General features: G+C 40.9%; 1 protein-coding gene across 5 annotated transcripts in view; it reads right to left on the bottom strand.

Annotated features, from left to right (window-relative positions):
- Window positions 1-490: 490 nt before the first annotated feature.
- The window catches only part of TMCC1 (transmembrane and coiled-coil domain family 1), a 244387-nt gene continuing 217368 nt past the window's right edge, over window positions 491-27509 (bottom strand). For 3 of the 5 annotated variants that reach the window (XM_039231302.1, XM_039231306.1, XM_039231307.1), the window contains exons 2-4: window positions 24680-25614; window positions 7083-7218; window positions 491-4514 (exon numbers count right to left, since the gene is read on the bottom strand). In XM_039231302.1, coding sequence (XP_039087233.1) covers window positions 4200-4514; window positions 7083-7218; window positions 24680-25614 — 1386 coding nt within the window. In that variant the 3' untranslated portion in view covers window positions 491-4199. The remainder of the gene's footprint in view (window positions 4515-7082; window positions 7219-24679; window positions 25615-27509) is intronic. The other 2 variants (XM_039231305.1, XM_039231304.1) reach the window with 1 other exon arrangement.

Genomic DNA, 27509 nt, shown 5'->3' with positions numbered 1-27509 from the left:
AATAGATTCAATGGTATTAAAATAGCATTGTATGATGACAGTTGGTAGCTACACTTGTGAGTACAGCATAATGTATACAGTTGTCAAGTCACAGCGCACCTAAAGCTAATGTAACATTGTGTGTCAGCTATACTTCAATTAAAAAAAAAAAAGAATGGACAGGAATTATTATACCTATTTGGTCATCACATGAATTTGAGGGGGGTGGAGAGAGGGCATACTACCTCTAAAAAACTCCCTCCAAATAACTAAAAGGCAGTCTTACCTACCAGTTGAAAGGGACTCTGTCAGAGTGAGTCTGAAATGTGTGTAAAATCCTGGGAGACCGTGCCAGCCAGCCAGCCATCAGTCATGGTCTCATAATGTGCGCGCACACACACAGTTTCTAACCCACAAATGGGTGCAAAGTTTTCAAACTGACAGCCTTGTGAATGGAAACTGCAATAAATATACAAAAATAAAGAGCGAAATAAACCCGAGTCCAACCACCTCGTTAATAGCTGAGGTCTTTATTTCAATTTGTATGTACAGTAAAAGTGCTGCTGAGAATGTGCAGCAACCAGACAGAACATAAATGTAATTCTCTCTCAACAATTAGCAGCTTAAGATCTATCAACTACAGTGTTAACGTTCACGCGTTCACAAGTGTCATTTCTGTACTTTTCAATTCGTGCAAGTGAGTTTTTATTCTTACACACTTTGATAAAACACACAGTCTAGTAGTCAATCCTACTGAGGGTATCACCTAGCATACACAACACACAGACAGAAATGTTAACTCTTAGAGCCACATTCAAAATCCCCAGTTTCATTTGGGGGTGGGAACCATAATTTTGCCTGTGTTAATTTGCTGATTATAATATTTGATTTTGTTTTGGATGCGTATTTTCCAAAGGCTGAAAGGCAGCCAGCCCCTTGTTGGGAGCTCACTCGGAATTCAGCATTTCATCTCATTTCATCTGACTGTATCGCAAAGGAATATGAAGTCAGAAACAAAACCAAATGCAGTGAAGACCACATAAAATTATGCTCCTTATTAGGGCATGGCTAGCAAGGAAGGCTTGATTCCAGTGTTCTTCTCAGTCATCAGATTTCTATCTCAGTTGGGTGAAGGGGGTATAAGGGAGAAAGAAGACCCAAGTCAAAAGTGTAAGATTTAACCTACTTTTGGTTCTTAAGGAGCCCGTGGAGTAGAAAGCCTTCCTTGCTAGGAAATATGGAGTATATACCAAGGAATTGAAATTGGAGCAGACAGAAGTGCCCTTCAATTGAATCATAAAAAAGGAAAAATGTTAGTTATTCTACAGCCTGAACAGAGTCACCCAGGCTACCATAGCCAGCCTCAAGCACCAGCACTAACAAGTATTCCAGGAATGCTTCATTTCAAAGGGAATGCATGTACTCTTTAAAAGAGAAGAAGCATTAAAAGCAAGGGGAAACTTCCACTCACACAACAATTGTTAAAACAACCACTGGAGTGAGGTTATAGAGGGGCTCTGGATAGATGAGAATCTGGGAACAGCCACAATGAAAAGAAACACAAAGGCAACAGGTGTGGGCAGCAGGAAGTGGGGGAAGGCATGAAAACAGATGCATGGTTACAAAATAGCATTAAATGCAGGTAACTGTTGGGCCTGGTGAAGAATCAAGGGACAACACAGCTGGAAAGCCATTACCGTGCCTGACCTAGCCTGTAGCTCCTCCCTAAGACAGTTTGAGAGAGGATCGTGGGCAGTTAGCACAGGCCTATTTGGCTGGGGGCTCAGGGGTCTGTCCACAGGCAAAAACCTTCCTTTGATAGAAATTGTCCCAACACGAATGGGAGCAATTTCAATCCATCTATCCGTGTCTTTCAGTGCCCACAAAAAACTTAGTAGCCTCTGCACAGTTTAGGGGACTCAAAGGTTCTCAGAAAAAATGGAGGGTTGTGGCTAGAGCCTCTTTTCGATAGCTTTGTGGGGCTCTCTTCTCTACTCTGAGTGATTAAGCTAAAGCAGAAAGTTAGGAGAAACTGCTAGTTCGACAAGGTCATGGTGTCCTTTGGCACTCCTGCCTGAAGTCACTGCAATATTTTTAGGCAAAGTTAACATTTAAAATACATAGGCATGGGAACAATTTGTTTTTGGCCTAAACATGAATTGGTTCCAATTATTTTTTAATAGAAAAATCATCCCTGTGGTCCCTGCTCTGGGCACTAATTTTGAGAGGTCAACAGAGCTAACAGGTTGTACTACAATCATCTGGGGATGGAGTGAAGATCGGGGTACCTGAGTTAAAATATCAAAATGGTTATGGAAACAACATGCTGACTCTGAGAAGGCCAGCCTGCCAAAGCCACAGGAGGCTGGAGCTGTCATGTAAACCATCCTCTCAGACAGAGAAGGCAATGCTAATCTAGTTCCAGAAGAATCTCCTCGTATGGGAAGCATAGGCAAAGCATGCTTCGCTTCTCTTTTCGGGGGCCTATTATGTGCCCCTTGCTCATCACTTGGTTGCACAGAACTGAGGCCAAGAGGGAACAGCATTTGCGATTCAATACTATGAAGAGATTAACCAAGCTTTCTAGATATGCTCTAAAGGCCTAGTCCCATCCTGGTGGAACTGGTTACAGCGTGGGGAAGAAGGCTCAGTTCTTTTTTCTAAACTGTCTATAAACGTCCACTGAGCACAAGTACATTAGTCAGTCAGTCTAGAGGACTAGGAAGCTGACATTTTACACCCCAAACCTGGGTCCTTTGAACCTGACAGATCCTTTTCTGTTCTTTAGGGAGAATCACCTTCAGTTGATTCTCTCAGGCAGACAGAATAAAGCTTTGAAATTAAGGATGCTGGGGCCAAAATGTAGACAAAAGATTCCACATCACTTTGGTTTCAGTAATTAGGGGGTGTTAAGAATAAATTAAGGAAACACGAGGAATTACGTATGACTCTCATAATATAGTCTCGATTTTTCCTAAAGATAACCCCAGCCCAAAGTCACCGGATGAACATTTTCTTGGGGCAAAAAAATCTCTATCCTATCATGCTGGTTTGTGGAAACAGCCTCCTCCTCTCCCTGCACACCCATTTCCTCTCCAACCAAGCCAAGCCCATGAACTGGTGGGGTGGGGGTGGCAGGACACCAAAAAGCAGCAGCAGCCCAAAGAGGAAGTCTAAGCTGCATCTCACATCAAGGGCATCAGAGGGGAGCATTTATAGCAAGTCTTCCTTTACTCAAACTGTTTCAAGACAAGAGGGAGCAGCACACTTAAATATCCACACATTTCTTCATTTAAAAACATCACTTCTTTATTTCAAAGGAAAAATAAAAGACCCTCCCAACCCTTTCCAAAAAAACCCAATAATAATAATAACAATAATAAAAAATCCTATTAGAAACCATAAGGAAGCACTGAGAGTTTGAGTATTACATTCTTCAAGTATGCTGTTCGGATTTTTTGTTTTTTAGTTGGTGACTATAGACATATTTAAAAAAACCTTAAAAGTGCGGCCAAGGGATTTTGCTTAAAATTAAGTATTTAGAGGGCTACTTCAAAATACTGTAGTAGGGCTTTGCAGCGATCCTTTGGGGCATGATGCTGTCACTTTTGTATCCTAGCAAAGGTTAAGGGACCAGGTTCAGAAGTGACCATACTTCCAGGGTTAGCATGAATGGCCAGCTTGGGTGAGAAAGCCAGGGAGAGCTCCATGTGTTCTTCCACGGACAAGGACAATCCACCCTGAATCCAAAAATTCAGACATGGAATGTGGTAGGATTTCACAGTAAAGTTAGTCTGGGAGGGGGAGAGGTGGTGAGCCCAGACGAGGCAGGGTGTTAGGTTTAACTGGTTTCCCTAATCAGGTTTTTGCATCTTTTTAGTGGGTTTTAGTGCAGTCCTTCAAGCCACAATTTAGAATGCCCTTCAGTGTGCTCCAGATTGTTGGTTCATATTAAAGGACTGTTTAAGATTTGCATCCCAAGGAAAATCATGCTACATAAAAATGATCCAAGATTTTTGCCCAAAAAACTTCTTGGATAAAATCTAAAAAATACTATTGCAATTGCGTCTCTTGAAGAAAAAAACATTATTCTAAATGTAAACAGATTCACTCAACTCTTTTGTTGTTGTAGAAAACTTCAGAGTAGGTAAGTTGCTGTCTAATTTTTCGCTGCATGCACTCGCCAGAGGGTAGGGGAGCACTGCCTTCTTGTGCCAGCATCATCTGGGAGAGGAGAAGAACCGTTCCACATAGCTGAAGAGGGCATCCCAGTGCTTCCAGAGAAAGGCAATGAAAACCACAAGGAATAAAGTGCTGAACGTCCTGTTGCGAGTCTTCATGAGAGGAACCACGCAGTTGGCTACCGTGGAGACAAAAACCAAAAGGACTGCCATGACTGCCAGAAGGATGTTGATGAGTTTACCCAGAAGGTTCCGGGCAGTGGCATTCTCCAGCCCTTCCAGCTGTACCACCTGCTGCTGCTGCTGCTGCAGCTCCATCTTGGAGATGCGGGTCTGGCACGCCTCCAGGGCCTCCTGTGGGCCAGAACAGGGAATAGTTACGCTTTCTGCTCATACATACTCTGAGTAGCTCACATGCCCTCTGTCTATGACAGTGGTTTTTAAATATGTAAATCCTTGTTCAAGCAACTATTATTCACTTGAACTGCTCTCCACTGCATTCCTCGTGTGATGGCTCACAGAAAGTAGTAGCCGCACTCAGATTTGGTCTTAAAGACTTAAAAAACAATTTTTTAAAAGTGTTTGTTTGGTTTTGAGAGAGACACACAGAGTGCTAGTGGGAGAGGGGCAGAGAGAGAGAGGGAGACAGAGAATCAGAAGCAGGTTCCAGGCTCTGAGCTGTCAGCACAGAGCCCAATTCAGGGTTTGAACTCCCAAACCGTGAGATCATGACCTGAGTGGAAATCCGATGCTTAACTGACTGAGTCACCCAGGTGCCCCTGGTCTTCAACATTTTAATGATAAGACGTCAAATATACAATTTACTTTTTTTTCCATTAAAAATCATGAATTTAAGTTGCACAGGGAAAACCTGCTTGCTCCACATAAAACATTTAAAATAGGACACATGGTTCCTCTTGATACTTTCCTTAATTCCAGGTCCTAATCTTAAAGTAACACTGTCAATTTTTAATGTGTTCATCCTTTCACTTCTGTTTAAATGCATACATATTTAAGCCTAGGGAAGTGTATGGAATTATTTTTTGACTTTCTATCTTAATATAAATAGTATCACAGTAGAAGAACGAATTCATAACTTGATCTTTCACTCAACAGTGTGGGTCCTGGAGATCCTTTCTCTGTCAATGTGTAGAGATGTACCTCATTCTTTTTAACTGCTATGTAGCATTTTGCAGTATGGATAGGTATTTCACAGTTTATTCATCCAATTCCCTACTGGAGAGATTTAGGTTACTTCCAACTTTTCTACCATAATAACTGTAACACGAACATCCTCTGGACATGCTTGCACACACTATCTGGTGTTTTCCAAGTTAAATAAAATCACAGACATCAGTGTAAAGGCTTCTCTGATCTGTTTTCCTAAGAAGAGTACACTCCTCCCTTTTCAGATTGATCTCTGTAAAAGAGGACACTATGCCCAAACACCAGACCAAACATTATAAGTGAAAGGTTCCCTTCAAGCCATGAGTTTATATGAAATTTACCCACAACATCCAGAGGACAGAACCTATCTCCTTAGCTATGGTCAGGTATCTTATAAAGTTCAGTAGTGGTGGCAGCCCTAGGTTTTTCTGGTTTTGGTTTCAATGTGTCCTGGTTTCCTAGGACTTGAGGGGAAGGCTAGGCGACTTGAGGCTGAAGCAAGCTAGCGGACGGACAAACCATAAATCCTACCCAGCCCAGAATGGTCACGGGAAAAAAACTAAAACGTAAACAGAATTCTGGAGTCTGGAGAAGATGGCAGCTAGGCAAATGATGCAGACGTTCCCTTGATTCGTTTAGGCTGTAATAGAAGATTCTGGGACCACTTCCCTCTTCTAAGACTAGCTTATTTCAAGATGCTTTCATATGAAATCAGCAACTGTTTCCTTAGAAATACCTCCCAAGACAAAAAAAGGTTACACATTCTATTTCCTCACAGCATAAACTAGAGGGCTTTAACCTTAAACCTTACTGCCTCATGTGTTATTCTCACAAACCGCTTGGCAATGTGCCTGTTAAATGTTTGGGTTTGGCAACTAGGACAAAAGCCCCTTTGCTATAGGCAATGACAGGCAAGATGGCCATGAGTCTTGTCAGAGCAGCTCCTGAAGCAGGAGCCAATAGATATAATAATGCATGTCATCTTCTATATACTGAGACCTCAGAACATTTCCTAAGAACTCAAGCAAGCATACCACCCCTAAATGGTATAGATGTTTGAGAAATGTACCTCATTGGAAGAGTAGGTATATTACAGTTGATATAACCTCTTCTTGATATTCTACCTTCTGCATCTTTTTCCTTGAACTTTTCAAATACTATGGCAAAATACACCTGACATTAAATTTATCACTTAATGTTAACCATTTTAAAGTGTACAATTCAGTGTCATTTAGTAAATTGATAATGTTGTACTACCATCACTACTATCAAGTTCCAGAACGTTTTCATCATCCCCAAAAGAAAGCCCTATCCCTTTCCCCCTCCCTGCAGCCCCTAGCAACCACTATCCACTTTCTGTCTCCACAGATTGGTCTCTTATGGACATTTCATGTCAATGGAATCACACAATATGTGGCCTTTTGTGACTGGCTTTTTTCCCACTGAACTTAACGTTTTCTACATTTATACATGTTATACCATGAATCAGTATTTCATTCCTTTTTCTTCTTTTTTTTTTATTGTGGTAAAGACACAGATCATAAAATGTACCATCTTAACCATTTTTAAGTGTACAGTTGAGTGGTAGCAAATCTATTCATAATGTTGTGCTGCCATCACCACCACCCATCTCCATAGTTCTTTTCATCTATACTCATTAAACAAGAGCCCCTCATTTCCTTCAACCCCAGCCCCTGCCAACCACTATTCTACTTTTTGTTAGTCTTTTGCTTTTCACCTGATCTTCATGCTAACCTGGATGTCCCGGGCCCGTTCATAGGACTGATATGCGATTTTCTCTTCCATGCTGGCCAATTCCTGCTTCAAGTTTAAGATTTCATTCTGGTGGAGCTCTGTTAAGTCATTTAGTTGTTCTTCTAATCGTTCACATCTAAGAAGGGGGGAAAAGTTAGAATTTTATGCATTTTGTATTTTTCCTGGTATTATTCACATCCCATCCCCAAAATCATTTCTGCAAAGGAAGAAAACAAAAGCACAGAGAAATTAAGTCAGTGGCCTGGGGAAAAGGGCATGCTAGTGGGTTCGGCTCTTAGGCCCTGGAATGGACAGCTTGTCGCAAGGCCAGATCATAGCAGCAACATGGTTTTTCCACAATCTTCTCAACACACTGTATTTGCAATGATGCCAGCAGCCCTGGTTAGCTTTGAGCATATTCATAATAACTGAGGTAGTTCTTACTCTGCTCTGAGCCGCATAAGGGAGAGCCAAAACTAGAGTACAGTTAAGCAGGTGTCATCACAAGATAAATAGCACATAAATGGAAACTGACCTTCTAGCAGTCACCAGGAGCTTATTCTGATACTGGACAAGTCAGTCACCTGGATGTTCATAATTCAGAGACCATCATTCCCATGGCCAAGCACAGTGTCTAGGTCACCTTAGTCAAAAATACTTACTGAGAGTCTGCTGTGTACCAGGTATGTTTAAAGTACTGGGAGTACTGTGTTAAGCAACACAGAATGCCTACCTTCAGTGGTTTACATGCTAAGGTGTGTGGTTGGGGGGGAGGGGAGGCAGGAAAAACAAGACAATTGCAGGTATGGGTAAGTAAAACAAAATCAATAGGGGTATATGACAGAGTACCTGGTGGCTGGTTAAGCCGGAATGGTCAGAGAAGAACTCTTCCCTACTCAGCACTCTCCAATAATGAGAGCTGAAACTTGAATGACGATATGAATGGAGTTACAAAGATGTGGGGGGAGGAATATCTTAAAGCAAAAGGAATAGCAGGTATCAAGTTCTCAAGATGGCAGTTCTGAGGGACACAAAGTAGGCCCGTGTGGCTATAGCTGAGGAAAAAAAAAGGAAGAATGGAGGGAGATGAGGTTCCTTGGGAGCAGGTCATTTTATTCATCTTGTATCTCTAGCACTTAAGACTACCTATGAGAAGGTTATCTACATAAAGATGGAACCTGGGCTGGGCACCTAAGGACCAGTAGGTTTGAAACACGTTTAAAGGACAAGATAAAAGATTTTAGGTAGAAAAAGAACATGGGTAAAGGGCAGGAGGTAGAAATGTGCAGGATAATTGGAACGATTGGATCTACATTGGAGAGAAAAGGGAAATCTGGCCTTAAATGGTAGCCATGGGAGTTGGGATTCTAGAACAGATAGTAAATGGGCCCAAAGCAGATTGCTGATTGGAGAAGGGTGACAATGCTGAACACAGTGCTTTAGGAAAATTGTTTATGGGGTAGGTTGTATCTGGAAATCCCAGGAACCAAACGAAGAGCTATGTAGGTAGAAGGAGAGTTGAAAACTAATCATTAAAAAAGACTTGAAAGGGAACAATAAACACATTTCTAGCTTATGGTGAATAAAATGTAAGCTTCTCTGTTAGAGGGCTCAGCCCAACAGAATATTTTATTTTATTTTTATTTTTTATTTTTTATATTTTATATTTAAAAATATTTATATATTTTTATATATTAAATTATATTTAAAAAAATAAAAATACCAGAACTCAGACACTTAAAACTACCTTCCCCTTTCCTTGTTTTTAACCTCATATGTAGTACATAAACTTTTAAGGAATATACAGAAGTTTTCTGTTTAAAGTAACTTATGTTGCAGCATCACTGATATTCTCCCTTCCAATAATTATATCATACATAATTACATCCTAAACTCCATTCTTTCTCTAAGAAACGAGGACTTTTTTAAAAAAGGCACAGCTGTCCCTTTTCACTGTATTACTGAATGCTACTGAGTTTTCCTTTATCTTGGATAGGTATTTGTATTGCTTTCTTTCACACTACAATTTTGTTACTAATGTGACGGGACAGATCAGAAAGTGTTCCCAGCCTTTACCTGTAACTAGGGCCAATATTCTCTGTGACTGCTTTTTCACTTCATCTGCTGCCCAAGGCATGTGTTCACAAACAGGCACCACCTCCAGAACTGATCTTCTATCAAATTTGAAGTCCGCCAACTGCCATAAGAATACGCTGATACGGGGGGCCTGGGTGGCTTAGTCGGTTAAGCGTCCGACTTTCGCTTAGGTCATGATCTCGCGGTTCGTGGGTTCAAGCCCCGGGTCGGGCTCTGTGCTGACAGCCAGCTCAGAGCCTGGAGCCTGTTTCAGTCTGTGACTCCCTCTCTCTCTGACCCTCCCCTGCTCACACTGTCTCTCTCTCTCTCCTAGAAATAAAAACATAAAAAAAAATAAAAATAAAAATAAAAAAAAAAGAATACGCTGATACACTATTGCCTTTTCAGGCCCATCCTACTTTATTTAGCTCACTGCTCTGTAGTGTTTTAGTGTTTGATGATTTCATCACTCCCTCTCCTCACCAGAGGTTGGATAGAGACTTTATAAAAGGAGTGCTTCAGGGACATCTGGAAGGCTTAGTTGGTTAAGCGTCCGACTTCGGCTCACGTCATGATCTTGCAGTTTGTGGGTTCAAGCCCTGCATCAGGCTCTGTGCTGATAGCTCAGAGCCTGGACCCTGTTTCAGATTCTCTGTCTCCCTCTCTCTCTGCCCTGCCCCTGCTTGCACTCTGTCTCTCAAAAATGAATAAATGGCAGAATAAAAAAAAAAAAAAAAAGAGTGCTTCAAAGTTATCAGTCCCTTGAGATTTAAGGGAAGGGCTGGGCCTAGCAGCAAATAACTCTCCTAAGCTAAGGACTGACGCCAGGTGGCAGGGAGGGGAGCATGGCAGTGGTGGCAACAAGTCTGCTGATGAAAACAGACCCATGTGATATCTTTGGCATGTGCTGCATAATTGTATAGTCTTTTAGGCCTTTCAGGAATGTTGGAGAATCTTATCTGATATTAAACATGGCTCAAAGACACCATTAGAACAGAATAAAAAGTAATAGCTGCTGCCATTTACTCAGTGCCTACTATTTATCCAAATTCATTTCTAAAACCCCAAGAAGGTGGTAGGTATTATCTTCACTTTACAGATAAGGAAATGAAACTCAGAGAGGTAAAGTGCCTTGCCTAAGGGAATATAGAAACTAAGTAGGGAGCAAAGATTCAAATCCATGTTCTTTTGACTTTAAACCCAAGTTCTTAACCTTTATACCATGATGTCACTTTGAAAGACTCAAGAAGCCCAGATGAGCTAAATTCCCTTTGTAAGTAAGACTTTGAGTCAGGTCTGTAGCTGATCCAGATTACATTGCACACGAGCTAGACCGAGCTACGGTGGCATGATTGTTTGGAGCTTGATATCAAGGTGGAGTCAATGGAAGGAGTAGTGTAATAAAAAATGCTACAAACCTAGCATCAAAAAGAGAATAACAACAAGTGTTGGGGAGGATGTGGAGAAATTTGAACTCTCGTACAACTGGTGGGAATATAAATGGTGCATCAGCTTTGGAAGATAGTTTGGCAGTTCCTTAAAAAGTTAATAAACACAGAATTACCGTAAGACCCAGCAATTCCACTCCAGGTATACACTGAAGAGAGATGAAAACCTATTTCCACCTTTTTAAGTGTACACAAACATTAACAACATTATTCTCAATGGCCAAAAAGTGGAAATAATGAAATGTCCATTACTTGGAAATAAAAATAAATTAAGTAATGACACATGCTACAATATGGATGAGCCTTGAAAACATTATTCTAAGGGAAAGATGCCAGTTATAATATACACTGGGGAAAATGATTACAGGTAGTATAGCCAGGAAAACTTGGCTTTGAGGCTTAGGTCTGCATCTCATAAGCTATATGGTCCTAGTTAGGTTAGCGCACTTTTCTGAGCAAGTTCCTTCACCTATAAAATGATGGTAATAATCTTAATCTTTTATACTCATTTGGGCATGGAGAGGTCATTAAAAAATGGCCATTTTTCTCCTTTCTGTCTTCACAGTTTTACAAAGGAACATAATGGCCTTTTTGAAAATGTTTCTGCTTATTTTTTTAATGTTTATTTACTTATTTTGAGAGAGGAGGGGGGAGAGAGAGGGGGAGGGAGAGGGGGAGAGGGAAAGGGAGAGAGGGAGAAAGGGAAAATCCCAAGCAGGCAATGCGGAGCTTGAATTCACGCACCATGAGATTATGACCTGAGCCGAAATCAAGAGTCTGATACCTAACCGACTGAGCTACCAGGCACCCCTAAAAATATTCTACTTATTACAGAAGACATCACTTGAAAATATGTTGCCTGAAAGGAATTCATGCGCAATTTGAAAACCTTTTTAGCCAGCCAAGTATTTCCTGTGGTGACTGATTCATGGCCTTAATCTCATTTTAGGTTCACTGCAGTCCACATCAATAAATACCTCATACTCAATTTTACATGTCTCTAAGATTATCACTATTTCATGTACCTCTCCCTACCACTCTAGAGTTGTTAAAAGATAAAAATAGGTTCCCTTACTAGAAAGAATCTTAAACTCTGGGGGTTAGAAAAGAGCTTAGAAATCTAGTTAAATCTTTCAATTGAGTAATTATTTCTATAACATCCCTGACAAGCAATCTCTCCTTGAATACCTCCAGTGGCGGGGTTTCATTTATCTTAAGGCGTTCCCCCACCCTGCCCCATTTATAGAAGTTCTTTTTAAAACTGAACTAAAACCTAGCTACTTGTAATCCTCACCCCACAGTCTTTGGAGTCCCAAAAAGCAAGCTACACCCTTACCTGTATTACCCTTGATACTTGCATTCAGCAACAGGAAGTAGTTCTCGGTGTATTTGTATAGAACAAATTCCTGGTCAAGTCTTGACTGCTCTTCTATCTGTCAGTATTATTGGGGGAGGGATGTAAAAAGGGGCTAGTTTAATTAAATACCAGGAAGAGGCTACACAGGGCAAGGGAAGTGGGGGGGGTGCCACAAGAGAGCACAAGTCCCTCGTCAGTATCGTTTTAAATTCAGTGGTTTCTTTCAGTGCTCTTTCTCTCCACATGCTATTTGTAAAGCTACATCTTCTACTGTCTTCATTCTGGGTGAAGACACAGTGGCCAAGAGAGGGAAAGGCCAAGCCAGAGCTCACAGACTGCTGCTAGAGAATACCCCAGCCCCAAACCTGGGCACTGTCCTTGCTATGGCAACACAACAACTCTATTGTGCATTATAGCAGGTCAGGTGAGAAGATGCGGTCAGGATCATGAGAGCCTTCCTGCTCCCATAACAGTCCGTGGGAGGAATGCCACACTGGGGGGGGGGGGGGGGGGGGGGGGTGACGGTTTAGTTAGCCTATTCAGTCACTTCATTTACCATTTAGGAGCCCCAGGTCTACACATCTAGTTGAAAGCAAAATGCATTCATTTTTATGTTTTATTTATCCTAATGTTTCTGTGAGCATCCATCACTGATTGAAGGGGACAGGATAAAGTGAACAGAAATTTGCCAATGGCAAGTGACAGGCAGATTAGGGTATAAAATGTTTCTTCCTTCAAAGGTTTAATGCTCTTTTTTTTTTTTTTTTTTGGTTTTATTTTTAAGTAATCTCTATACCCAACATGGGGCTTGAACTCAACCCTGAGACTGAGAGTTGCGTGCTCCACAAACTGAGCCAGCCAGGCACTCCAACACTCTATAATATTCCTTTGAAATGCAACCTTTGCCTCCCACATTCTTTTCCAGAATTTTAGATTCAAATTAATGTAAGAAATTTAGATTTTTTAGTATATATAATCTTAAGTCTGTACTTAATTAGAACATGCTTTACTGTTTTCTTTCACCCACTGAGGTACCCCCCACCCTTGAAGCATACCCTTTAGTATTTCTTTCAGCAAAGGTTTCAATGAGTGGTCATCTTTGTCTACACATATCTGAAAGTGTCTTAATTTCACCTTCTTAAAAAATAAATTAGGTGGACACAGCATTCTAAGATCACAGTTATTCTACCCTAGCACGTTGAAGGTATTATTACATTATCTTCTGGCAGTATAATCACTCATTTGTTTGGTCCATTTCACACTGAGTTTCTTTTATCAACTGGAGTATATGCAACATAGAGTATTTGCAAAAGTCCTTAGCACTTGTTCCCAACACTCTTTTTTTAAAAATGTTTATTTATTTTGTGAGAGAGCATGTGAGAGAGAGAACATCAGTGGGGAAGGGGCAGAGAAAGAGAGGGAGAGGGAGAGAATCCCAAGCAGGCTCTGCATTGTCAGTGCAGAGCCTGAGGCAGGGCTCAATCCCACAAACCGTGAGATCATGACCTGAGCCGAAATCAGGAGTCGGATGCCAAACCAACTGAGCTACCCAGGCGCCCCTCCCAACACACTTGAACATTATAAGCCAGTGTTTATCATACAATGGTCACCAACGTGTCAAGGGGTCTGGAAGCCATTTTCAGACTGGATTTGGCTCATCTCATATTACATCTAAAGGCTCTCCGTCTTCACTTCTTCCACTTTGTGTCCTCTTTATACTTGTGTTTATATGCAGTTTTATGCAATTTGTACCAGCTGATGGATCTGTCAGACTGGGTTTTGGATTCAAACCCTGGCTCTGCAACTCACCAGTGTGGGTGACCCTGTTAAAGAGGCAATCTACTGACTCCGAAGGGCAATTGTGAAGACTGAACAGGAGTTAGAATCAAATGTCCTGCACAAAAAAGGAGCTCGGTGGGAAAGATCTACCAGAAGTATACATTTCCTTTCATTTTTGTCTTTTATAATCCTCCCAGCCCCTCCAACAATCCCTAGTGAGGAAGTTCAAAAGGACTGCTTGTTGGCTGCCACACAGTCTCTCTCAAGTGCTCTGTAGCTCTACTGTTCAAGGCTTCCTACTTCTTTTTTTTTTTTTTAATGTTTTATTTATTTTTGAGAGAGAAAGAGCGTGAACAGGGGAGGGTCAGAGAGAGAGACACACACACAGAATCTGAAGCAGGCTCCAGGCTCTGAGCTAGCTGCCAGCACAGAGCCTGACGCGGGGCTCAAACCCATGAACCGTGAGATCATGACCTGAGCCAAAGTTGGACGTTTAACTGACTGAGCCACCCAGGTGCCCCAAGGCTTCCTACTTCTGATTATTTTCCTTTAATCCTCCATTTCTTCATCTATCACCACATTCTCAATTTACATTTTTTAAAGTTTTCACTATTCCAGTATATTCAGAGTTTTTCCTATGACATCATACAAATGGGTTTCTGGGTACATATCGTGTCCTCTTCTAGAAGAAGAAGAGAGAAGCACAAGCCTCTCTTACTTATTTCCTCATAAGGAGGGCCAGCACAAACCTACAAACAGGTTCCTGCTATTTCCCTGACTTAAGTTTGCTAGATAACCAAGTCCATTCACTGGGAACCATGTCCTGTTCCAAGCTTTCCTTTAAATTGATGAAACTGTCCTACCTACCTTTCTTTCACAGCATCTGTTTTGTATGTGTGAGAGGGAAAGTATCTCAAGTAAATTTCAACTGATCATTGCAAATCCCTAAAAAGACTCAAGAAAAAACAGTTAATCCTCACCATCATCTTGTAGAAAATAAAGTCCTTTAGAGATTGAACAATTTACTCACCGTTACATGAGACATTAATAGCAAGATCTCCTGAAGCTGAGAGTCTTCCCCAATGAGAAAATATACTATTGTTCCCACAGATAGTACTTTATTAACAATTAGTTAAATAGCAAAGTAGCATCTGGGTAAGTAGAATGAGTTCCATTTCCCCACAGATGAAAACAGACCAACCAACAGGTTAGGAGACTTGCCAAGGTGACACAAAGCTGCAGAATTCAAAGGTGAAGCCAGACCCACAATGGGTCCAGTTGAAACAGCTGCATTAATTAACCAGTTAATCACTACTAGCATTTGCTTCCCTCTTCAAGTCATAAGAATTACCTGGAGAATGAGGACTTTCTGAAAGAACAGAAGAGTCACGACTGTTATTATAGGCTGAAATCCTATTTACACTTAGTTTTTTCTAATTAAATTTTCATGTTATTTATTTTTAATAAGGAACTCTTATTTATTTACTTAGTTATTTACTTTTGAGAGAGAAAGCATGTGTGAGGAGCAGAGAGAGAGAGAGAGAGAGAGAGAATCCCACAAAGTACAGAGAGAGAGGGGGACACAGTGTGGAGTGAGGAATGAGCCCTGAGCTCACCTGATGAAGGGCTCAAACTCACTAACTGTGAGAATATAACCTGAGTCAAAGTCATATGCTTAACCGACTGAGCCACCCAGACACCCCTCGTGTTTATTTATTTTTTGAGGGATAGAGAGAATACGTGAGCAGGGGAAGGGCAGGGAGAGAAGAGAGGGAGAGAGAATCCCAGGCAGGTTCCGCACTGTTAGTCCAGAACCCATCATGGGGTTTGATCCCACAAACTGTGAAATCATGACCTGAGCAGAAATCAAGAGCCAGATGCTTAACTGACTGAGTCACCCAGGTGCACCACAGTTTTTGGGGATTTTTTGTCTTTTTTTTTTTTAAAGTAGATAGAGCTTCCTCAACGTGGGGCTCAAACTCATGATCCTGAGATCATGAGTCACATGCTCTATTAAGCCAGCCAGGTGCCCCTACACTCACACAGATGTATTTGGGTTACCATAGTAAGCACCTCCAATCTGCAGGAAATTATCAGGGAAGAAACCAAGAAAGCCATAACTTTGGAGGCTTTTGTAAAATGCTGTGAACAAAGAGGATGGCAAGATGCCCCTGGTGTCCCGAAATGCAGGTCTTTGGACTGCTTCAGCACCTTGAAATAACTTCACTGGGCCAGTCACTGCTAAAACACTTTCGTTGATTTGTTCACCCAGGTCATGGAAGTTTGTTCCTCAGCTCTTTTCACAACCTCACAACCAACAATTTGAAAGCACAAACCTGATCAGGCTTAGCAATTTGCTAGTCAAACATTTTTCAGGGCCATCAGTCGTTTTTATGGGGCTTACATAACCTATATGTAAAATTATGGGCTGAAATGAGGCTAACACAAAGAGCCTAGTAAAGGTGATGTGGTGTCATTTTGGGTGGAGGAGTGCATGTGGGGAAGAATGTAGGGTTCAGTCTACATCTAGTTAATCACTGTAAGCATCAAAACATCAAAACACTAGCACCAATAGGAACAATAACTACACACCCCCACACCCCATGCCTTTTTATGTGACATCGGCATCTGATTCATGAAGACACTTCTACCTTAATTCTTACCTCATCTGTCCCTGGGAGGTACTTCAATTTGTAATTAAGGAATGGGAGACTGAGAAAGATACAGTAACCTCCCCTTGTTGGGTTAGTGAGGTGTATTGAGACTCTGAACCACTTGGTTCATGCTTCCTCTTTGTAGATTTTATTGTTGTCTTCTAAAAAAAACTATTGTTTCTATGCCACTATCAAATGCAAAATCTAAACAACAAAAGGAAGAAAACATCTATTACTCCAGTTCCCACTACTCTCATTATTATGATCTCTTTTGCTTTACTTGCTAGTGTTTACTTCCTACCAAAATCCTAAAACAAGGAAGTCAGATACCTAGGGAATTCATAGAAAGAACACCTCTGTCCTTTAATTAAATATTAATAACAAATCAAAGATGGGGTGGGTGGGTAAGGGAAGGTAAACTGTATAGCCTTTCACATGTGATTTTCTAAAATCAAGAACTCTCTGTAAGGGATTTTAACCTTTGATATGACACCAATTAGAGCTCTCTGGACATGAAAGAGGAGGCAATTCTTGATCCTACAAGTGTATGATTTTGACTGGCATGTGTTATCCATGAGACTCCAGCTTAAACACAAAGTAGTATGAGATTAATAATCTCATTTTGAGATTTTTACTCAAAAATTCTTCCAAAATCATTACTACAACTCAAAAAAAAACCTCGAATAAGGTTTGAGCTCAACTATTAGCAAACAGAAAGCCTTTTAAGACTGTTAAGAGCTTTTTAAAATGTTAGGTTATTTTGGCAGATGAAATCCACCTCCCCCTAAAGTAAAATCTCCTCTACAAAATATAAAAACACTTAGGGGCGCCTGGGTGGCTTAGTCGGTTAAGCGTCCGACTTTCGCTTGGGTCATGATCTCGCAGTTCGTGGGTTCGAGCCTCGCGTCGGGCTCTGTGCTGACTGCCAGCTCAGAGCCTGGAGCCTGTTTCAGTCTGTGACTCCCTCTCTCTCTGACCCTCCCCTGCTCACGCTGTCTCTTTCTCTCTCTCTCCTAGAAACAAATCATTAAAAAAAAAAATTAAAAAAAAAACACACTTAGATTTTGTTGTAGGTAAACAATAAATAATAATATACAAATTAATAAAGTGTTTCAGCCATTGGATTAGTACACACAGTTGTCATCTTCTTAGATCAATGATAAGCTAGTGCTCTTCTGGGTCAAATTCCTGATGGAATGAGAAGCTGGAGGAGTGTCAGGCTGGGAGTGCTTCACCCAGCACACTGCACTTTGGGTGCGGCTCACATGTCCAGAGCCATCTCCAGGAGCCAGTGGTGCTTCCCTAGTTAGGCAACAGGTCACTAGGACAGGATGGCTGAAAAATCTTGCAGAGCAGGTATTAAGAGAAACAGGAAGAACTAGGTCCCAGTGCTAACACCAACAGGGACCTGAGGTAGCTGCCGCCAGTTTGACCAGAACAGAGAGACAGAGGGAGGGTAGGGGTATGACCTGTAGGGGGAACTTGAATACATTTCTGGCTGAATTAGGGAAAGTGAACGTCCTGTCCTTACTTTTTGTTACCTCATTTGTGTTGAAGCCTAAAAAGAGGCTAAGGGAACACTGAACTAGCCTTTAGTTGAAAAGTAAAAGCAGAGAATTAGTACCCCAAACTTTCAGGGCAGGCAGTGCATTATCTTAAAGACAAGAAACAACAGATGCCTACAGTATATAGGTAATAAATAAAAGCTGGTGGGGGGGGGGGGAGGTGGCTTTGTAGGCAATTGGAAACCTGGTAATGACAGCTTTCCCACCTCCCGGCACAGACTATACTAGGTGCTTCCACATACATTATCTCCTTTAATAATCTCAACATGCCTGTACAATAGACATCATTACTTTGTTTTTATAGAGAAAACTGAGGCTCAGATGAGTTACATACTATCACAGAGCTAACTAGTGTCAGAACTGGCAAGTGAATTCAGGCTTGTCCAACCTCAATTAATTACTGAAGTAAAATAATTTCTCTTCCTCTTTTCTTCCCTCCTATTCTTCTTCCAATACCTCTTCAGTGGCTAAACTGGGAAGAGCACATCTGTAAATGTCTTTTATGGAAGGTCTTATTCTTCATAAGGACATATTTCAATTGTTTTTTTTCCTTTATAACAGCTAATTTGATCCAATATTCTCAGCTTCAATTTCAGCTTACTGTTCAAACCTAGTCTACATATACTCTGGAGACTCTCAGATCAATTTACGGTTGATATAGATTTAACACCTGGAATAATGGAGCTAAAATAGCTGTCTCTGATCATGCCTTTCTCATGTCTAGTGATGGTAAAATAATATTTAACTGACCATATGTTTAGTGAAAACTCCAATGACCTGTGCTAATTGGGTTAGCCTAGCTACCCATGGTTCCACTGCACGTGATGACTGCTCGTGGTGACTGCCTTCTTCTATATTTTTGCTCTTATGACTCAGGGCAATTTAAAATATCCCTGAGCTTAATACAAACATATTGAGAAGCCGGTTTCCAAAAGACAGGAATCCCCTTAAAATAGAAGCTTTCAAAATCGCATTACTGCTCATGAACATGAGGAGGGTTTTAGCCTGCCCTACATGACACTGCCATATACTGGCAGTAGCTGAGAAGGATTCCGGGCCAGACCTCCTAAGGGAAAAACTACAAAAGGAACCTATAAAACTGTCAATGAATGGTTTCCTAGTTCTCTGCTTTTTTCAACACATTTTGCCACAGCTCAACTTTTTCCTGTGGTGGCTCATTAATATATTATACCCACCATGGAAACAGGACTAGTCCTCCAGTTTTTAGCAGAGTAAATATATATATATATATATTTTAATGTTTTTATTTTATTTCTAGGAGAGAGAGAGAGACAGCGTGAGCAGGGGAGGGTCAGAGAGAGAGGGAGTCACAGACTCTGAAACAGGCTCCAGGCTCTGAGCTGGCAGTCAGCACAGAGCCCAACGCGGGGCTCGAACCCACGAACCACGAGATCATGACCTAAGCGAAAGTCAGACGCTTAACCAACTAAGCCACCCAGGCGCCCCAGCAGAGTAAATATATGTTACACCATTTTACTGTGTGACCTGGCAAAAGTTACTTTATCTTTCTGGGTCTCACTGTAATCATGTGTGAAATGAGATTAAACTAGACATCTAAGGGCCCCTTTTATTTCTGAAGTACTACATGAACCCAGGTTCCACTAACAAACCTGTGATAATACTTTAATGCTATGCACAGACTATATGGACAAGAAGAATATGAAGTTAGCACAATTCCATCACTAAAAAAATGTCTAAACTTTGCATCCTATTTTCCCAAAATATATGCTCTCACTCATATCTGAGAGCCCAATGCAAAGCTGAACACCAAATTCCTGATCAAACGTTGAGGTGGAGTTCATACCTAAGCTTTGTTACAGTGGCTTCCTGGGCTGAATGCATGTGGTTGCTGAAGACATACTCAGCATGGCACAGACATGTGGGGGAAGACACAAAGACTGTACTCCATAGGCTTTTGAATGTTTCTGATTATTTCACAGTAAGTAGATGGTCTTGGGTAAACATCTTAACTTGGCACTACTCACGGGTAGAGAGCACAGAAAGCAATTAAGTGAGTGACATTACTGAGAAGGGACACTGCAAAGGGGGAAATAAGGATGGAAGTAAAAGTTTCCTAAGTAGGCCTCCCCTATTACCCATACTGCTGCAGAAAACTTTCCAGAACTTTTGTATTCACAGAATTTTATAAAATACATTAGAAACAGTGACTCAGGGGGCGCCTGGGTGGCTCAGTCGGTTAAGCATCTGACTACCGCTCAGGTCATGATCTCACAGTTTGAGAGGTGGAGGCCCACATCAGGCTCTGCGCTGACAGCTCAGAGCTTAGAGTCTCCTTTGGATTCTGTGTGTGTCTCTCTCTCTGCCTCTCTTCTGCTCGTTCTCTCTCTCAAAAATAAAAAAATGGTAAAAAAAAAAAAATTAAAAAAAAATAAAAGAAGAAACAGTGACTTAGCTTTTAGTAAAACTTTGACCTGGAAAAGGCCCCAGATGTGATGTAGTCAATGATTCCTAGGGCTAGACTATAGGCTAATCTTTTAATCATATAGTTTTCAGGGTTGAGCTTGGGGAAAAACAGAAATTGTCCTGAAATGGAAAACAAAAACAAAAACAAAAACAAAAACAAAACCACTGGCTTTGGAGTCAAATAAAACTGGGTTTGATTCCTGGCTTTACCACTTGCTGAGTAGCCTTTTGGCAAAATTTAAAACTCTACTGGGCCTCACTTTCCTCATCTGTAGAATGGGGATAATACAATCCACCTGAAGGGCTATTATGAAGATTAGTAAATATATAGAAAGCATCTGGCGTATGTACACCACAGGAGTTCAGTAAATGCTGTTAGTGATTGTGTATTCCTCACCATTTAAATAACAAGCAGCAACACTGTACATGGTCTCCCTCCTGTCAACTCACATATTAGTAAAATAAACAAAAGCACAGAAAATACATAGAAATGCATCTAGTGCAGGCATGTATGCTTTAATTGGTTCTTGATCACAGAAGAGTTCCTTGTGGGGTGGGGGAGCAAAAAAAAAAAAAAAAAAAAAGAGTCCTGTACATCCATCTCTAGGTAGCCTACTTCCTTCCTAGACAAAAAGCCAAACCTACAATAGAGCTGAAGTAGAAATTAGAAAAGAGAGGCTGTTGCAGGTAGCTCAGTAACAGTGTAGAGATATGGAAAGGAAAAAAAAATTTTTTCTAAAAAGCAGATGAAAGAACTTTAAAGAGCGAGCTGTCTAGGACTATTTACTGCAGAGGCACATAACCTTAGTTAGCACTCTCACTGACCTGAGAGGAACACTGAGTTAGAACACTACTGTTCTAGCTATTTCCAATCAAGTTAAGGTTCGGTGTATTATTTTGTTAAAAGAAGGTAGAGAAATTCTCCCCAAATGCTTAAAATGTGAAAAGTTTTGATGCTTAAGAATAAGCTTCAACGTGTGGGAAAACTTCACTTATAAGAAACAGTTCAAAGATCAACAAAAGTAAGTATACTGGTTAAAAACATGTAACAGAGAAGAAATTTTTAACTGCTCTATACATGGAATAGTGGTGCAACAAAATAGTTGAGTGTAATAGTTGTGACATTTCTGCTGCCTTTCCTGGAAAAAAAAAAGGCTTTCTTTCTATTTTAAGGGACGCCTGGATGGTTCAGTCTGTTAAGCATCCGACTTGGTTTCGGCTCAGGTCATGATCTCATGGTTCATGAGTTCAAGCCCCCCATTAGGGCTCTGTGCTCACAGTGCAGAGCCTGTTTCGATCACCTCTCTCTCCCTCTTTCTCTCCCCCTTCTCTGCTCATGATCTCTCTCTCTCAAAATAAACTTTAAATTTAAAAAATTAATGAAACATACCATTCATTTACTTATATTCATTTAATATTTTAATATTTCCTTCTTTATACACACACACATACACACACACACACATAAAGAGTCCATTTTAAGGAAATCTAAAATTTAAGATCATTCTAAAGGTGAGGTGGTATGACACAAGTCAGATTACACATTATACTTTGTCTTCCTATGGCTCTCCCAAGTTTTACCTCTGGTTTTGAAAATTCTTTCTTTATTCCATAAAACTAATCATTTATCAACTACAGAGAACCCAAAATGCAATGAAAGAAATGTACTCCTCATTACCTCACAAGTGGTTTGGACTTCATTCTTATAATGAGGTGATAATGATCAAAGTTCTGTCCTCTCTCCAAATTATTTATTTATTTTTTAAAAAGATTTTTTTAAGTTTATTTATTTACTGGGGTGCCTGGGTGGCTCAGTTGGTTAAGCGTCCGACTTCAGCTCAGGTCATGATCTCACAGTTTGTGGGTTTGAGCCCCGTGTCGGGCTCTGTGCTGACAGCTCAGAGCCTGGAGCCTGCTTTGGATTCTGTTTCCCTCTCTCTCTGACCTTCCCCTGCTCACGCTGTCTCTCTCTCTCTCTCTAAGAAATAAATAAAGCATTAAAAGTTAAAAAATAAATAAAGTTTATTTATTTATTTTGAGAGAGATAGAGAGCAAGGGGGGAGGGGCAGAGAGAGAGGGAAAAGAGAGGATCTGAAGTGGGTTCTGTGCTGACAGCAGAGGGCCCAATGCCGGGCTTGAACCCACGAACTGTGAGATTATAATCCGAGCCACCCAGGTACTCCTGAATTATTTTAAATGGATACAAAACTGGGCCTTGAAAGGCCTGTTTTTCCTCTGATTTTCTCACACTGACTGGAAGACAACAAGCTCTGTATGAATTTTAAGCTTGAAAGAATTTACCAACCATTCAAAATAAAGGGATCAGGGCAGGCAATTGTGTTTTTGAGCAACTGACTGAGGGAGGCCCAGGTCTCAATGTTCAGAGGGGTTTATTTTATTTTATTTAAAGTTTATTTATTTTGAGAGATAGAGACAGTGCAAGTCGGGGAGGGGCAGAGAGGAAGGGAGGGAGGAAGGGAGGGAGGGAGGGAGGGGGAGGGAGAGAGAGAGAGAGAGAGAGAGAGTGAGTCCCAAGCAGGTTCCATGATGCCAATGCAGAACCCAATGTGGGGCTTAAACTGGTGAAACTGTGAGATCATGACCTGCGCAGAAACCTAGATTTGGAGAGCCACTCAGGCACCCAGAAGGGTCTAGTTCAATAGCAGCAGTAGTGGCTGCCACCTAACATCAATCGAGCACTCAGGGGACCAGGTGCTGACCTATGTGCTTTGCATAAATTTTCCCATTTAAATGTCACAATAAGCATATGAAGGGCTGTTATTATTCCTATGTTACAGATGAGGAAACAAGACTGAGAAGTTTAGAAACTTGCCCAGTTTTCAAGGTTAACAAGTGGCAGAACTAGAGTTTGAACTTGGAAGTTAGGTTTCACACTGTACAAGAGATCAAGTGTTTTATTTTTAGAGTATATTTGAATATTTATTAGACTGCTCACCTTAGATATTGTCTTTAGAGTATATGAAAGAATATATAAAACACTGAAATAATAGAAACATATTTACTTTTAGAACTTTATTTCTCTCTCCCACACTCACTTTTCTTTTCCCTTAAAGTCTTAAGTTAGAATTGAAGGACAGTAGAGCAAAGATAAGAGGCAGGACTGAATTACTGAATAGTATTTTTATCACCTGAAAACAGCTCTTAGCTGTCACTCCTCTCAGAGCTAAGTGATGCCCATGAACAATTTATTGCAAGCCTTAAAATTCTCTCCTAAAAGCAAACTTTAAAAAAAAAATTATTTTATTTTTTTAAAGAGGTGAAATGGACCTTAAGAGACTGTCTGTTCAACCTTTGGTATTAGAGTAGAAGAACTGAGGATTCCCTTGAGTTAGTATCTGGGACAGGACCCAAACTCAGGTCTTTCAAGGCCTCCTCTGACCCATGGCTTCCGTAAGACTGGCCCTTCAGTGAGGTGGCCTGTCTCTCTGCCTGACAGACTTTGGATCTGAATGAGTACTCCATGGGGGATATTTCTCTTTGCATGTGATGGAAACAAGGGGAGAAAACACGTATTTAAAGAACTAAGAGTGGTCTAACATAAATATGGAGTGTAATATGAAACAGAAGATCAGCTTCTACCTTTAGCACAGATTATGACTGGAAGCAGTTAGCCCTTTGAGAATTCTCCAACTACTGTAGAACCGTTTTCATGTTTAAATCCACACCCATTCAAACACTTGCCAATTCATAACAAAGGTAACGGACACACACACACACACACACACACACCTGGATATATGTTCAGTCTACTGTCTCGACACCAATTGCCCACATAAGCGCATTTAAGGCCAAATATCTACAGTGTTCATTACATTTTAGGCAGGCTACATCTTAGATTCTTCTTCGATTTCTTAGAGTTCAGAGGGTTATAGACCTTTTGAATTCAGTGTAGTACAATTGTAGGTTGCAATGATTTGTGGTTCTGTGATAATAAATAAATAGGTGGAATGTCTTAGAAAGTGCAGGCTTCATGTGAATGCCCTAAACTGGAAAAGAATACTACAGAGCTACAGTAATCATCATCCCCTGACCAAAATGCTTCACTGGTGTATGATCTCAGGAGTCATTTAACTTTGGTGTCTCTGTTTTGCTCTGATAGGACCTATGTAGGTGTCGCAGGACATATATAAAGTGCTCTGGACACTACAGAAAAAGACACCCTTCTCAGACCTTTTAAAGCTACTCCCCCATATCCAAAAGGAGGAGAACTGCAAATAGAAATAATTTAGGATTTTAATTCCATATAACTTACCTATATCGTTCCTCCTGTAAGGCCTGCATTATTAACGAATAGTCTCTCTGATAATGCTCCTTGAGGGTCTCAAAGGATTCCTCCAGTCTGGCCTGGGTTTCTCGGATCTCCTGGATCTCATGTAGTAGTGCATCAAATCCTGAGCTCTGCATGTCCAGGGTGTTTGTTTTGGAGCTGGATGCTCCTACAGCAATGCCTCCGGTGGTGCTATTGGCTCCCACTGAGCCTGAAGTGGCACTAGAACAGTCTTCCTCACTACCATATTTTGGGCTTGATTGAAAGTTTGAAATCACCCCCAAAGCCTTCCCCCCATCATCCACTTGACCTTCCTCTAAAGAGTCCTTCAGGTTTGGGATGTTGTCTGCACTGCCAAATTTATTACGGATTAGTGAGGCAATCTCTCTGGGTTTTGAGACTACGGCCCCGGCTGCTGAATGGGTTGCCTGGGAGAAGCTAGAAAGTCCACCTTTAACACTGTCCACCACACCTTCACTGAAGCCAGTCACCTTTGCTCCCACATCCTTCAGACCCTGGTGCATGTCCCTGAAGACATCCTTCGGCTGCCGGGGAATCCCATTCTGCTCCACCTCTCGGAGCTTCCGGTGGTAGTGCTCGAGCTTCTTTTGTAGCTGGAGGATTGTTTGGGCAGATTTCTGGTTCTTCTTCTCAAACACCTGCTTGATGCGGGCAGCCTGCTGCTTGTCTGCACTGTTGGCAAGCTTCAAGTACTCAGCAACGTTGTCATCCCTGGCTGTTTGTGCGATCTTGATCTGTTCTGTGAGCTTCAGGATCTTCTGCTGCAGATGGGCAATAGCAGCCTTTGTGCGCTGAGGGTCCGGTGTTCCATCCACAGAGTCTGTGTGGATGCTGCCATCGGTGCTGGAGGCCACTGCACTGGAAGTCTGGGCGAGGCTGCTTACTTCCAAACGCTCGATCTAGTGTAAAAAGAAGTGGATGTTAGAAGGAGCCCAAGAGGGCTACCTCTCCAGAATCAAGAGGCCGAATGTATTGAAAATTTACAAACACTCAGATCTCAGCAGAGATAGTTGACCAAATTCCTCCTGTCCTGTACAAGCTCCACCTCCCTCTTCGGTATTGTCCTTATATAAGTATACTTTGCTTTACACAAAACAGACATATGAAAAAAGATTGGCACAAGATGTAAATTGGGCGTGTCTTCCTTGGTTACAGAATTTATTACAATATTTCTTTAAATAACAAAGCTCCCCTAGTGGGTTTAAAGCATGATTGAATTCACATTCTTTGTATACAGTTTTTGTGGAACAAGGTACATCTGCATTTCAATTTAATTATATGAAAATCATTTTAGTATTCAGACTAAATCACTGTAATTCCAATCCATGCTCTCAGATTATGGTCATCCAAAATGCTGGTAAGAATAGGTATTTTACTGGCTAGATATAAAAATCCTATTTTTTTTAATCACAATGTGTTTTTATCCAAAATATGTCAAGGCTGATGAATTATTCTCTCTATTCTAATAGGGACACTCAATTGGTAACTGGAAACAGGTGGAGGTAAGAAAGAGAAGGTTTGACTGGTATCCTCTTAGAATTAATATTCCAGATCATAAGTAACTGTGATTAACTTGGGCAAGAGAAACCCAGGGAGAGGGACAGTAAGAGGTTAAGAAATTAATCAAGTCAACCACTAAGTTCAGGTCTTCTGGAGCTCAAACTTTGTGAGTTCTATACAGTAAAAGGTTTTTATTAGACAAGGGACTCCAAAGCACAGAATGACTATCCTTCATACAGGTGAGCTACCATTCAAAGGATATAAAAAAAACGACAAGCTGCTTAGATTTGAAAACAAACTATCCAATTTCAAAGCTGTTAGCCAAAGCTGGGGAGAGGTCAGGTTTCCTTAACTCAAGAGAAAAAAATAACCCTTGGGTGTGGCTTGTGGTACATTAGAGTAGGGCTCATGCACGAAGTCTTTAGAAATGCAAAAATCCTCACTAAGATACTTGCAAATCGAATGCAACAGCACATAAAAAGAATTATCTACCATGATTAACTGGGATTCATTCCTGGGTTACAGGGTTGATTCAATATTCGCAAATCCCCATCAATGTGATATATCACATTAACAAAAGAAAAGATAAAACCCATATGATCCTGTTGATAGATGCAGAAAAAGCATTTGACAAAATACAGCATCCCTTCTTAAAAAAGACCCTAGAGAAAGTTGAGATAGAAGGAACTTACTTAAACATCATAAAAGCCATTTATGAGAAGCCCTCAGCTAACATCATCCTCAATGGGGAAAATCTGAGGGCTTTCCCCCTGAGATCAGGAACAGGACAGGGATGTCTACTCTCACCACTGTTGTTTAACATAGTGCTGGACATCCTAGCATCAGCCATCAGACAACAAAAGGAAATAAAAGGCATCAGAATTGGCAAAGAAGAAGTCAAACTTTCACTTTTCGCAGACCACATGATACTCTACGTAGAAAACCCGACAGACTCCACCAGAAGCCTATTAGAACTGATCCATGAATTCAGCAAAGTTGCAGGGTACAAAATCAACATACAGAAATCGGTTGCATTTTTATACACCAATAATGAAGCAACAGAAAGAGAAATCAAGAAACTGATCCCATTCACAATTGCACACAAATAAATAAATACCTAGGAATAAATCTAACCAAAGATATAGGAGATCTGTATGATGAAAACTATAGAAAACTTATGAAGGAAACTGAAGAACAATTTCAATTGTTCTTCAAGAAATGGAAAAACATTCCATGCTCATGAATGGGAAGAATAAATAATGTTAAATTGTCATTACTACCCAAAGCAATCTAT

The sequence above is a fragment of the Hyaena hyaena genome, unplaced genomic scaffold, assembly GCF_003009895.1.
Source record: "Hyaena hyaena isolate Hyena2069 unplaced genomic scaffold, ASM300989v1 scaffold_56, whole genome shotgun sequence".
Lineage (NCBI taxonomy): Eukaryota > Metazoa > Chordata > Mammalia > Carnivora > Hyaenidae > Hyaena > Hyaena hyaena.
The sequence above is the reverse complement of the archived record's forward strand: the minus strand, read 5'-3'. Positions and strand labels throughout refer to the sequence as shown.